The sequence below is a fragment of the Conger conger genome, chromosome 3 (genome assembly GCF_963514075.1).
Source record: "Conger conger chromosome 3, fConCon1.1, whole genome shotgun sequence".
Lineage (NCBI taxonomy): Eukaryota > Metazoa > Chordata > Actinopteri > Anguilliformes > Congridae > Conger > Conger conger.
Window position 1 is genome coordinate 78603428 of NC_083762.1, and position 14626 is coordinate 78618053.

Sequence of the window (14626 nt, forward strand, 5' to 3'; positions counted from 1 at the left end):
ACTCTCATCCTCATTGCCAAACCCCATAGCAGTGGGTACAATTGGTAATTTCGCACTTCTAACGACCAAGAGATGAATAGCAGCAACAAACACCTTCAAACCACAACACTGTTTATCCCTCCCCCTTCTCTGTAAAAGCACTGATGTTGAAACGCCATTGACTGTGGCAATTAGAACCAATTTTCAACCAATGAGCTTGAATTATTGTACAGCTGTACAACGTCTTGGTACAGAGTGTCGTGCCATTAACTGAATATTTTGAAACCCGAATTTAGAGGAGTGGAGGCAGAGGGTGAGTCAGAGGGTGATGTCAGTGAACTTTTTCAATTAGTAGGAAAGGATTTACAATGACCTTCTAACAATATTTTAACACGAAAATCTTACCTATTGTACCTTTAATTTAGGCTGTAAGAGATGGCCCATACTTTGAGGAAACTAACTCATCCTGACAAATGAAAATGCCAAAAAAGCTAAAATGAAAAGGAAATAAAAACAGAGAGGATTTTGCTGGAAAAATTGTTATTACAATACTCATTTAGGATACAGATTAAATAGAAGGATTTGCCTGCATTTGTATCCTTTATTACAGAAAATTTACTGAAATGCTCAATCTATTTTCTTCCAGAGGTGAAAATACTCTGTTTACAGGAGAAACAAGACATAAAATGAATCAGGATCCGCTTAATATTCCATCACTCACACACTCTTTAGCAGGTAAAAAAATGGAAGATTCTCCACAAGAGGGAGCTATTAGCACTCAAGTATCTGAAATTCGGGGGTGCTATGTAAGAGTGGAGCTTCACATCAATGACACCGTGTGTCCTTGTACCAAATTACAGTGTTAATGACAGTTGAAAGTTGCCTTTAGAAGGGTTTGGTGTCTGAAAATCACATTTTAAAACTGCAAAACTCTGGTCAGGTGCGAATTATGTATGTCAATCCAAACTCAAGCCTTACATGCAACTTGCAAGGCTGAGATTATTTCCCTGTCATTTCTATCGCCAGTACAGTCCTTGAGCTGCACATTGTAATCCTGAAACTCCAATGAACAGCAAAGCGCAGTCCCTCTGTGGTGAACAGCTCAATGCTGTAAATGGCTTGGGACAGATTACATGCTGTGGTCTGTAATAAGTGCTTGATGTATTTAATCATTCTGAAGTGCATTGCTAGCATGGTAATCTTGTGATTTATATATTTATATATTTAGTCCATATCAAAGAAGCTTATTTGGATAAGAAGACCCTGGGAACATTGGGTAAGTTGGGACAAATGAAACAAAAAATAATACCTTAAGCCTTTTGGACCCAAGGGAGTTTAACAGCCCTTGCTAAGACACAATGCGTGGGACCAGTTTAATTTGAAGCATTATTACACTTTCTTTGTAAGTAAAGTGCCTTCTCTGCATTAGTATTCCCTGTGGCCAATGTATCACATTATAGCAGAACCAAGGCCCTTGGCCAGACCAGAGGCAGATGTGGTTTGGCCATCAAAGCAACATTCTCAGCTGAAAATAACCCCAACTTGTCTTAGATGTTAGAATTTTTAAAGTCAGTGTTCTAGAACTCCTTGACTTTCCGGTAGTGATTGCAACATCACCATTAGAATGTTCTGTTGCAACGTATAATAGGGGTGTCAAACTCTAGTCCTGGAGGGCCGCTGTGTCTACAGGTGGTTTCCTTTCAGTCAGCAGCCAATTAAGGCCTTGAGAACAAGGTGTGTGGACTCTTTAGCCAATGAAAGACTTTGAAATTCATCTTGTGTGCTGAAACACACCAAAAACCAGCAGACACTGTGGCCCTCCAGGACTGGAGTTTGACACCGCCAATGTAGAAAGCAAACAATGCATTCCACAATTGCTCAGCTAATTACCTGGGAGAAAAGAAAACCAGGGATGGATTTGGATTTGAGGTCCAGATTTTGCTGCTCTATGGTCTCATGCTGAATTCAAGTTGCCTCGGCCAGTGGTTCCCAAACTCAGCCCTGGGGGACCCCTCTGTATGCTGGTTTTTGCCTCAACCACAATTGCAATCCCAGAACTTTAACAAGCTGTTACATTTTCTTAATTATGTGCTATTGATGTTTCAAGGGGTTATTTACCCTCTTAAACCACATTATGTCAGACATGACCACGAATAATAAAATTCCCTTGTTCATATTGTGCGTATTGTGCTATATTGCAAGCTATTACATAAAAAAGGCAACTTATTTTTAACTAAAAACTGAGGTGAAATAAAAATAGGCTCCTAATCAGTGAAATTGTGGACACCTGGCCAGTAAAACTAATCATGTGGAAGATGATGAAAAAGCAAACACTAATGAACCAAACCTGTATTGTGTTGATAAATCTATGAAAGAAATTAAACACGTGTGTTCAGCAACCTAATTAGGAGCATTGATTAACCTTACTTCTAACATTTGATTTTAAAAAAAGTGACCTCTTTTTATGTAATTGTTTGCAATATGGCACAATAAAAACATGCAAGTTTTTATTCTCGATGGCGTGCATCGCTATGTCTGAGAAAATGTGGCTTAAGAGGGTAAATAATCCCTGGAAGGCAAATATGAACAATTAACAGCTTGTTAAAGTTCTGTGTTTAAAGTTCTGTGTTCTGTGTCTAACTCACCTCACCTGGTTTCTTGGGTCTGAATCGGTTGCTTATTTTAAGGTGGAGACGAAAGCCAGCACACCCTGCGGCTCTCCAGGACCAGGGTTGCCGACCCCTGCTCTAGTGAAATTAAGTCATGAGGTAAAAAAAAAAAGTGTTGCAAACACATGCTTAGACATAATGAGGAGCACCTTAGTGTGGATAAACAATCATCTTGTGGAATTTGCGTTACCCAATTACCCAGCTGAAACAATCAGAGTGGAAGGTATTTAAGGTCAAGAGGAGCTGATCTCTACAGCTGTCTGTCTTCTTTCATTATGGGGATCACTGGGTATAGTGTGCATCTTGGAGTATGGCTTGGGTGTTTGGCTTTTGTTTTGGCACAGGATCAAAGTAAATATTTTGGATCAGAGGGTTCTGATGGTGCTTTTCACAGATGCCAAGTCAGTGACTTTGCCAGAGTGCCATGTGGAGACCCTGATATTAGTGGTGCTGGCTGTGAAGCTCTCCACTGCTGCTTTGACCAACAGTGTTACTATGCAAATGAAGGTTGGTGAGCTGTGCGATTGCTCCTTGTAGCTGGTGTCATAATGCCTGCCTTTTGATTCATGTTGCTTTCTGCTACAGTTACTGTCCACTGTCTCCAGGATGGCCAGTTCATGGTTGTGGTGTCCAGAGCTGCCACCTTTCCTCTGCTTGACCTTGGTTCTGTGAACATGCTGGAGAGTCACAGTGGTGGTTACTGTGGTCCTGTTAGTGCCTCGCCTGCTTTTGCGGTCTTCCAATTCCCAGTCAGTGCCTGTGGAACTACTGTGAAGGTGGGTAACTGCTTGATTTGGAAATTAAGCCTTCTGCACTGTGCTGCTGCTTCTCTGTACCAATTGCCCTCTTCATCTTCAGGTGGAAGGGGATTATGTGGTCTATGAGAACAGGATATCATCCACATATGAAGTGGGGGTTGGAGCTTTAGGCTCCATCACTAGGGACAGTGTTTTTGAGTAAGTGGTTCTTGGGATTGGTCATTGAAGTATTTTTGCTTTGGTTACGGACTTGTGGTTCTTGTTCTCCAGGCTGGACTTCCAGTGCAGCTATTATGGCAGTGAGGTGGTTTCTCTGGTGGCTGAGGTGAATACGGTGCCTCCTCCGCTTCCTGTAGCTGCTCCAGGGCCCCTTGATGTGGAGCTCAGACTGGCTAGTGGGCAATGTGGTGCCAAGGGAGAAAAAGGAGTTGAAGGATGCAGTGATGGTAAAGTTGGCAACTGCATGAATTCAATTGACCCCCGCACCCATCTCCATGAAGTAGTAACCCCTCCCTTTCCCCTGTAGCGGAGGTGTATAGTGACTACTACAGGGATGCGGACTACCCTGTGACTAAGGTGCTACGAGACCCTGTGTATGTGGAAGTGCGGATCTTGGACAAGACCGACCCACACCTTGTCCTGCTTCTGGAAGATTGCTGGGCTACATCCACCTCTAGCCCCCTCAGCCTGCCCCAGTGGAGCCTCTTGGTTGATGGGTAATTGGCAGCATGAATGCCTGCACAAATTCCTTCTGCCCCCAAAATGCTCAATTGTGATCTTGCACCAGGTGTCCCTACCGTGATGACCGTTACCAGACGTCCTTGGTTCCTGTGGATGGCTCATCTGGACTTCCCTTCCCCACCCACTACAAGCGGTTTATTGTGCAGATGTTTACCTTTGTGGATCCTGCATCCTATGTTCCACTGAAGGAAATGGTACTTCTTCTGTACAATTGCAGCTCAATGTCCTGCACAATCCAGCAGCCATAGATCCTATGGTTTCTCTTCCCCAGGTCTACATCCACTGTAGTACCCAAGTTTGCCACCCCACTGCTTCTGACCGCTGTGACCAACAATGTAGTGGTAGAAAACAAAGTGAGTGGCCTGGGAATTATGGTGCAGGCAGCTTCTAGACTGAATTGATGATCATTACTTACCTATGGCTCTTCCAGGGAGGTCTGTTCCTGTAGGGAAGCGGTCCATAGACGAAAAGGCTGTGGTTTCCAGTAAGGCAGTGATGGTGACCAATACAGAGCCCTCAGGCCAGAGTCTGCACAGTGCAGGTGAGCAAAGGGTGGCATGGTGGTTGTGTGACTGGGACCCATGAGATCAGTGGTTCAATCCCCAGTGTAGCCACAATAAGATCTGCACACCTGTTGGGGCCCTTGAGCAAGGGCCTTAACCCCTGCATTGCTCCAGGGAAGGATTGTCTCCTGCTTGATCTAATCCACTGTACACCACTCTGGATAAGAACGTCTGACAAATGCCATTAATGTAATGGGTGGGATTCCCTTGTGGGTGTGATGGTTGGTTGCACTAACATTTCTCTTTCTAGTGCCCTGGTCCATCAGCTATGGTCTTCTGGGAGGTGCTGCCTGTGTGTTGCTGGTCTCCTCCCTGGCACTGGCCATTTCTTTCATGAAGCAATCTCATGTACAAGTGAAGGTGTGATTCAAAAATAAAGCTCTTATTGAAAATTTGCCTTCAGTCTCATTTTGTCAGCGGGGAGGAGGGTGGGGGAGAGGGAAGAGGAATCATGATGGTGAATGTTGGCATCTGTCTCTGCCATAGCGAAGGACCTAGGTGTTAAAGCTTGTAACAATGTCTAGCTCTAGAAAGTGCATTTGTATTCCAGCTTTTGGGTGGTTGGAACTTGAGTCTGCTTTCCATGGAGCCAAGACTAGTCTAGGCTCACTTAGTTTGCCTTCACCCTCCCCTTCAAAACTAGCTTGAGGGTGAAAATGAACAAATTAAGTGTTTAATGGTTGTCTTGAGTTGTGGGATGGAGTTTCTCACTTCAAGAACCTGATTAAATATGTAGTTTCTCAAGTTTTAAACGGGCCAATCTGTCTTGTCTCTGTGTCTATCCAGGGTATCTAATTTTTGGGACTGAACTGCCAACTCAAGAGTCAGCATCTGTGTTTAGGGGTAGCATAATTGGGGCGCATGCCTGGGACCTGCACGGTTAGTGGTTCGGTTTCCCCAGTGGAGCCACAATAAGATCGGCACAGTTTTGGGCCCTCAAGCAAGCCCCTTAACCCCACATTGCTCCAGGGTGGATTGTCTCCTGATGGTCACATTTGGCTAAAAGCGTCAGCCAAATGACATGTATTGCATGGCAATCCTGAACTTTAGCCCATTGCAAACAACCTGAAACAAGTTGATTTGGTGACCACATTGAAATCTGTTTATTTCCTGCCATATGAAAGAAAATTGATGTTTTTGTGGCTTATTCTGGCTGTGCTGTTTTGGTGTTTGCAGTGAGTTCAGTAGAATAGCATTTCTGTCTTGAATGGCCGTCACAGCTGCAATATCTTGGTTTAATGTTTGCGAGCCTTGTCTTTGCATATTTATCTGTTCCAAACAAGGTTGTAGGCAGACTTCCTCCAAATGGCTTTAATAAAATGACAAGCCTTTCATTAGTTTGGAGAAGGTTGACCTCGGTTTAGCATTCTATTTATTCAGTCAAGCAAAAAGGATGCAAATGTGTATAACCTAAATTAAATATTTGGGATGCCCAGTTATTAAACTCACAACCCTATTCAAATGCTGTTGGCTGGTGCATCATGTTCTATTAAAAGTAATGTATCTGTGGGGTATACCTTCTCAAGGTGTCAATTTAAAAGGTATATGTTAAGGTTGCTGTTTGGTTTACTATTTGAGTTGTAAGATGTTTCTGGTGTTGCAATTCATTCCTGGTTTTCAAGGAATTAATTGCAACATTCCTTTAAATGGTTACCTCTAAACCATGACACATAGACACAACATAGACACTTGCAGACATTAGTAATGTGACAGTAATTTATTACAGTTCAATGTCCGTTAAGACACACCCATTTAAAAGATGTGTGGATTGCCTAGAAAATGAAGCGAACGCAGTAGCCAGTACAGTTGCAGTTCAGATTCATACACACATTTAAACAACATACAGTAGGCCTGATATCTAAGAGGAGACTTAATATTTGCAGTTATACATTTTGAAATAGAAATAAACAGAGCATCTGATTTCAGGTGTAAAATGACAAATTTGTAATTAGAATGTTCTAAACTGAAGTTCTAGAACACTTACTTGGAAACCATTCCAAATAACTGACTCTATTAATAAATATGGGTTCAGATACACAATTAAAGTTGAGCAGCCTATTATTGACAGTGAAATAATATCTGTAACTCACCAAAAGACAGACTAGTAATGTCAGCTGAATGTGCCTTAATTTCATTTCTTTGTCAAAGAAACTTAATTGGCCTATATCATGAAATTGCAAGTTTTTCTTTTAAAGTGGGCCAATTTTTCATTGAGTGCATACCTTCCTTCTGAACTCTGTGCTTTTTTTTTTCTTATCTGAAACTCCCACTTTATTTTAAACAAGCAGTTTTCCCCCAATGGGAATTCCCTTAAACTAACTCAGAGTTCCTGACTATGGTAAAGATAACAGGAGCAAATACAGCCTCTCCTTGTATGGGCCGCGATTCAATATTTAACCAGCTTGCCCTTGTCGACGAAATGAATCACGGCTGCTATACGCTGCCTGTCAGCCATTACGCTGACACGCGGCGCAGCCTTACGGACCGTAGAGTGCGCTGTGTTTAGAAAATGGAAGTGGAAATGGGTGATTAGGCACAGGACGGGTCCGCAGCCGGAGGTCATGTCGTTTGGTGGAGGAGAGCCAGGAGGCAGCACGAGGAGGACTCAAACATTTCACTCTTTCTCAATCGACGGGATCCACTCCCCAACTCGGCCAGTGTAAAGTAAAAAAAAGAAACGGACAGCGTCTGTTCCCTCGACCGGCGAGAGTCAACGCCGCAGCAAGCGGAGGGGCAGGGTGTACAATGTTTTGAACGTAATTAAAGGCGTTAATCTTTAATCCATGGATCCGGAATACGAGATCGCGCAGGAGATGAGGGCGGAGGACTGGCGGGACCTGGAGCAGCCGCTGCCGGTGAAGATCCTCCTGACCGTGCTGTACAGCCTCATCCTGCTGACGGGCATCGTGGGCAACGGGGTCACCATCAGGGTCACGCAGGTCCTGCAGAGCAAGGGCTACCTGCAGAAGAACGTGACGGACCACATGGTGAGCCTGGCCTGCTCCGACCTCCTGGTGCTCCTCATCGGCCTCCCCGTGGAGCTCTACAGCGCCGTCTGGTTCCCCTTCTCCCCCTCCTCCGGCAACCTGGCCTGCAAGGTGTACAACTTCCTGTTCGAGGCGTGCAGCTACGCCACCATCCTGAACGTGGCCACCCTCAGCTTCGAGCGCTACGTGGCCATCTGCCACCCGTTCCGCTACAAGTCCCTGTCCGGGTCGCGCACGGTCAAGCTCATCGTCTTCGTGTGGATCACCTCGGCCGCCGTCGCCCTGCCCCTGCTGTTCGCCACTGGGACCGAGGGCCCCGGCTCACACAACCTGACGTTCTGCACAAACCTCAGCAGCCGCTGGGTGATGTACCGGTCCAGCATCTTCGGGGCGTTCATCCTGTACGTCCTGGTCCTCGTCAGCGTCGGGATAATGGTCAAAAACATGATCGCTGTCTTGCAAGGACCGAAGGAGCCGTCGGCCAAGAAAGAGGTGTTCCTGCCCAAGCACCAGAGCTCAAAGGCTATGGCGTCTCGGAAGCAAACCATCCTGTTTCTCGGTAAGCCCTTAATATATAATGAATAAATAAGAGTAACACTGTAAAATAAGGTTCCATGAATTGGCATGAACTAATGTTGTTAACTAACGACTACAGAGAAGTTAATCTGTACAGCGCTGTTCATGTTATTGTACATCATTAATTAATGTTAAAAACATTAGTAACTACCTAAGTTATTGCCAATGCATGTTGGAGTGAAAATGTCTTTTAATGTATTTGTCAATGGTTAATTAATTAACTAGTTCATCCTATGGTTTGCTAATGTATAAATATCATGAAACAAATACGTTAGTTAGTTGTTACCAAATGCATTAACTAAGGGAAAGTTAATTTCATGCTTAATTAATGTATTTGTCCATCATTAATTCTTGTTAAAACATGAGTTAATGCTAGTTCATGAACCTTATTGTAAATGTTTTTAATATGAACATTTATTGTCAATGATAATTCATTTCTAGCTTCATGAATTTAGGTTCATGCATTGGCTCACGGGAAAAGTAGCAAACAAGTAGGGGAAAATGTTTACTTTTTGGCTTATCTTAAGGCCATATCAGTTAGTAATAACAGCTAGGACTTCTATTAACAGACAGGTATACACTTTGATTTATCTTTCAGAATTTATTGATTTATTTTCTTTACCACATAAATGCTTACTGATAAATTGGACAAGTATGTTGCCTTCATAATCATTCTGCACATTATGGAAATAAACAGGGTGAATGATTTTTAAATCTAGTATCACAATTCAGCGCCGTTTTATGCTCAGTATTAAAATGATAACATGCAATTGTTGTGTAAATATACATTTTCACTGTAATACCTTAAAAATCGTTTAATGTAGCATACTTATGCGTGACACGTTTTTGGTAAACTTCAGAAAAAGCCTTTGTGTGACCATGCCTTTACTCACATAAAAGTATTTCAAGTTTTGCTTGTACACTTGAGGAACATAATACGAATTACGTCTCTAAATATCACTTCTTTTGAAAGGGAAAACATTTGTAACTGTTATCATTCTACACGAAAAGGACCAATAATATTAATGATAATAAACGTTTCAAACACATAGGATATGCGTTTCATCAGCTCTCTTGGCCCAACTTTTATTTTGTGAAATTAAATGCATCGCTGTATAAGCAATAAGAAACAATAGATTTGTAAATCAAAATAATGATAAACAAGTACAAACAATATGGTTCATTGCAAACCGGAATAAACTGAATGAAGTGTAAATAATGGTTCGTGCATGTCCCTGTCTTCGAATAACAAATCTAAGCCAGTGTATTTACAATTCGTTTTTGTTTGTTTCTTGTAAAATCACGAGTTAGACTATTCCACGACTGAAGTGAACAAGCTGTTTCGCTCGTATTCACTCTTCATGCATAATTCAAGCGCCGTACAGTGAGCCGTGAACCTCGTGTATCTCAGAGAGCTAGCCAAAGCCTGTAAGCTAGCCTTTTCAATTACGATACTTACAACAACATTCCTTTTGACGTGATCTATGTCATGTCAGCAACGTCAATATCTCCCGTAGGAATTCGGCGATGTGCAATTGGGATATGCACACTCTGCTCAGTAGCCTCCTCCTCTAAAGTCCCCATTAAATTCACTTTGAGAAATCCCCTATAGCAGCTGTCTGTCACCTCATGAATCAGCATGATTTACCGCCACGGCTAAAATGTGGCTCACTTTAGTACTTTTTTTTTCTGAATACAAATAGCCTCTCAAGAAGTGATTATATGGCAGTTTCAGTCTCCCCAGGCTGCGCTCCAATCACTTCAAATGAAAGTTATTTCAAAGAGCAATGCTTAAACTGATAATATAGTATTGATTTTGGTCCTTTAGCGCTATTCTGTTCGGCTTTCTTGGCATGTGGCAGGTACTAGGACGCCGCTTGTCGCAGTATATAATTTGTTTCCAGCAGGGTGACATTGAAGTCATCGCAGGTGATGTTATAAACCATGACAGGTGACGTCTGATATTCGTGACAAGGGTTATTGAATATTATTGATCATAAGTGATCAAGGCATAAGTGCTGTCACTGAGGTAACACGGGGCTACGATCTGCTTCCCAAGTGCTGTGCGAGCGACAGATTGCGTCTTTACAATTCTCACTTTTTCTCACTCAATTATATTTCCTCTATTTTCACCATAATATTTGCCTGGCGTTCCTGCACCCAAGACTGTGCTACGAAATCTCAGCAATAGTGGACTGAGAATGGCATTTTTATGTTAAAGTACTTTGCAAGGCTAGTCATTTCATTTTAAAGTGTTGAAAGATTAAGGGAACACAACGCAGATGAGCTGAATGAGATGTGTCATCCACATTCCTGTACAACTACTCTCTTCCTTATCTTTGGTTGTTTCTGTGAATTAATTTAAAATTTTGTCTAAGGAGGCCTTGCCTTGGTTAATATTAAACAAAGTTATATTAATGGCATTTGGCAGGATTACTGAGTTAGCTGGATAACTGCACTGAGTAAAACCCACAGAGCAGAATTACCGAGTTAGCTGGATAACTGCACTGAGTAAAACCGTGGAAAAGCTCTTATTACTTCAGTCCATGTTCCAGATTTGAGAGGTTTACTCAGGGCAGTTATCCAGCTAACTGTGTAATCCTGCTTTGTAATACAGGCCCCAGGTAAGGTTTCTGTGGATGTCAGTCTGACATGGACCCTGGTAGCTGTTATTTTTCAGTTCTCACAATGCTGTCTGTCATTGTTGCTAGACTTGTGTTCGCTAGGATGATTTATTGCCACTTGTTTGGCTATGTATGTTGTTTATTGTTGTTCCTATGTAAGCATATATAATTATTTTGTGTCGTGTTGAATAAAAACAATTTTATAGATACAATCCATTGTCAGATTAATCTACAAGGCCCAAGTCTTTATCTTTGTTGTATCCTTAGCACTTGAAACTGTACTTCCCTCTAGGGTCTTTCAGCACACTTGTCCCAGGTTATGGTTTTGCACTTTGTTGTATGTCACTCTGGATACGAGTGTCTGCCAAATGCCTGTAATGTAGTGTAATGTAATGTCACCTTCAAGAATGAAGGTTCAATTTTAAGCTTCTCTTTATCTGGAGTCTCTTTTAAGCCTGGATTCTGGATTTCATATCAGGGGTGAGCAGGCAGGGCAGTGCAGAGGCTTTTATAAGGGGCATTTGTGGAAGTGAGAAAAGGGCACACTAAATCTAGAAAAACTGACACTCAGTTATTGAACCGTATATATATTTTACCGAAATGGAGCACGGAAAATCGACAGCCTGCTGAAAAAAAACTGCTCAAGCTAAGTTTTGAAACAGCTGGTAGCTGGTTTACCAGTTCAGACCAGCTCCACGCTTTACACAGTTTGACCACCTCAAGCTATGTTTTGAAACAGCTGCTAGCTGGTAATTTCAAGATGGTCATAGTTGGATTTTTACAGCAGGGCAATCAAGCATTAGATTTTATTAAAAGGAGAGGGGGGCATTGGGTACTTAGGGCAAAAGGGGCAGGTGCTGGGGCACCTAGAGCTGTTCTCTACAGGTCCAGCCAGTGGGCATCAGTGAATGTACTAAAATCTGAAAACCTGTTAGTTGAAAAATTGCATTGTAGCTTCGGGTCAAGTAGGGGAATAATGAAGCAGTGGACTGGAAATAATGAATGTGCTGGAGCTGCATTCATCTTTAGCTGCAGGCTACCTCCACGACCGGGGAGCGTTCTTTAAGTGCCAGTAATGCACAGGGAGATTCCATCTTGCAAGCCAAACGGAGGAAGCTCATTCCAGTCGGCCATCTTGTGTATAAGCTGCCATCCTCTTTTCCACAAGAGGGCAGTCTAACCACATATTGTCATACCCTCCTTCCACCCCCACACCCCCCCCCACCCCCCCACCCCCGACCTCCTTCATAAGCAGGTGAAAAAGAAAATCAATCTGTTTATCCAGTTGGAAAACAAAAACCCGTAGATTTCAGAATACCAAGGTTGTTATATTATTATTATTGTTATTATTATTATGATTATTATTATTGTTATTATGATTCTTATAAGTAGTAATAGTAATAGTAGTTGTAGTAGATATCGTAGTAGTACTAGTAGTCATAGTAGTAATAGAAGCAGCAGAGTAGTACATAGTAGTCCCCAAAATTACAGAATTGTTCTCTGGTGTAATCTTTCATTCACAAGCGTGATTCCTCAAGCCTCATTTATTTCGATTTTTAGCCTCAATTTCACAAGAACTGTCTGCGAGTTTCTGGGCCTGCTATGTGTCATAATAATCAATTCGTGCTTTTAAAAGTGCTTTCCAAAATGCAAAGTTAAATGAATGTCAGACGCACACACGCACAGAAAGAGAATTCGTTGAGATAAACTGGTCTTGATGAGAGGCAGTGCCAGCTTTAGATGGCTACAGAGAGGCAAAGGTTGTTAAAACTGTCTGGTTCTTCTTAAACCTGTTCTGAACGAACGGCATGTGTGTCTGCCAGTACTTTGCAGTTGTGGTAAATGTGCTATCAAATGTAAACAAAGTTTTTCGGAGAGACGGAGAAGTCCCGGGCTGGTTGATTATTCAGCCACAGGGGTGAATCATGTCAGATTTCGGGTTTATTGACCGTCAGGATAGAGACTTCTACAAAACAGACAGCGATAATCTTGAAGGCCCCCGTGTATGAGGGGGAAGATAAGCTGTAATAATGACCAGTGGTGGTGGACACTGGGCCAGGGACTGAGTCTTGTTGCATAACTGTCGAAATAGGATGCAGTCCTGAGGTGCGTTAAGCTAACGTTCGCGAACATATTCAAACTTTTTTCAGTTTGCCACGAACGTTAGCGAACTATTTGAAAAGGCAGTAGGCCTACGCGGCCAACAGAAATGGGCGAAGACGCGGAGAGATCAAACGGTGACAATTATTTGGCTGTTATAATACAACTTAATCAATGTAATATTCGTTATAAAAAATCACAGATAAGAAACGAAGCAGCTAGCTGGCTTTGTTAAATCAAAGTCGCACCGATTTGTATTTAAAAATGGTTGGTGGCAAACTAAATGGAATGTTCATTTAATATCGTTCAACAGTAACTGTTTGCTGCAGACATAGTTCGCCGTCTTGAACGCACCTCTGGTGTTAGTCTTCTGTAAGGTAGAAGGAGACAAGACAACTCAGGAGGGTCCTACTGCAGGAGAATACATAAGGATGTGACAGTCTGTTATGTTTAAGTACACAGACCGAAACAGGCGGAGCATAGCTGTCCAGTATATTTTGTATGAAATTCAGTCGTCCGCCTTAATGACAAGCTGAAACGGAGCAGTACTAGCTTCCACGGTAGGACGTGTAGGTATGTGAGTGAAACAAATGCATGGGGGAAATTTTGGACGGCGGAGAGTTGATTTCACTGACGTCAAATGAGGAGCGGGAATCAGAGCCGTAGCCTATGGCTCTGGGGGGAAGAATGCGCGTCAGTGCCTGAGAGGTTATTGATTGGAGGGGAACGGAAAATTTGATTGACATACTTGCCCACTGGTACACTTTGTCGTTAAAATCTAAATTCAAAACATTTTCCAGGAAGTGGATGAAAGAAAGCTTTGGTGTGAAAACAAGTATTACAGTTTTATACATTTTATGGAATACTTCAAGACGTGTTTGTGCGAGTATGGAGAATTGACAAAATTTTGGAAAAAGTGAATTTTGATTTCAGCTTGTCTTTAAAGTTGTCTTTTTTGAAATACAAATTTGCACTTAAGTGTGTATCAGGGCTGTCAGCTTCATCCTAACAAACAAGTTCTTATTCTGTCATCACCCTCCATTATCCCACCATAACATTCAACCTGTGTTTATTTTTTTTAATCTTTGCAATCTTTGCTCTGACATTGGAGGCTAATTAATGAAGTGTTAAACCTAGTTAGGGAACCCAGACATCATGTTAAGATGGAAAGGTTAATTGCTTTAGTCTTTACTCTGATACTGTCCGTGGCCATTTGCAAAATGCATATTAATATTGTTTTCCTGCCTCTGGCGCTCAGATTGTGCCCTTCAGAGTTAACTTTAAATGCCAAAATTCAGTCTCTCTCTCTCTCTCTCTCTCTCTCTCTCTCTCTCTCTCTCTCTCTCTCTCTCTCTCTCTCTCTCTTATTGACTCTCCTTCCTTATCACCCTCTCTCCGAGTCTCCTGGCAGAAACATTCTGGTAGATATTTCTGTAGTTATTTTGAGAGTTACTGTAATTACATAAAATCTATATAATTATCATGAATACACTTAATGTCTATTAAACTGAGTTACTTAACTTCAATTCCTGTAAGATAATACTATTACAAACTATTGGTTAATAGGAGACTAATAATATGCATAGTCATTTTATCACGTTTTACTATACTATTCATCATAGACAATTT

At 42.0% G+C, this 14626-nt stretch overlaps 2 protein-coding genes across 2 annotated transcripts in view; both read left to right on the plus strand.

Annotated features, from left to right (window-relative positions):
* Positions 1-2893: 2893 nt before the first annotated feature.
* Positions 2894-5102, plus strand: LOC133123944 (zona pellucida sperm-binding protein 4-like). The gene is made up of 9 exons (XM_061234687.1): positions 2894-3155; positions 3234-3424; positions 3507-3604; positions 3677-3852; positions 3933-4122; positions 4194-4341; positions 4419-4500; positions 4578-4688; positions 4961-5102. Exons 1-9 carry the CDS (start codon positions 2924-2926, stop codon positions 5074-5076), a joined length of 1344 nt encoding a protein of 447 aa, XP_061090671.1. The 5' UTR covers positions 2894-2923; the 3' UTR covers positions 5077-5102.
* A 2062-nt stretch (positions 5103-7164) lies between these two features.
* Positions 7165-14626, plus strand: part of gpr39 (G protein-coupled receptor 39) — a 28821-nt gene continuing 21359 nt past the window's right edge. The window contains exon 1 of the mRNA XM_061234688.1: positions 7165-8256. Coding sequence (XP_061090672.1) covers positions 7494-8256 — 763 coding nt within the window. The 5' untranslated portion in view covers positions 7165-7493. The remainder of the gene's footprint in view (positions 8257-14626) is intronic.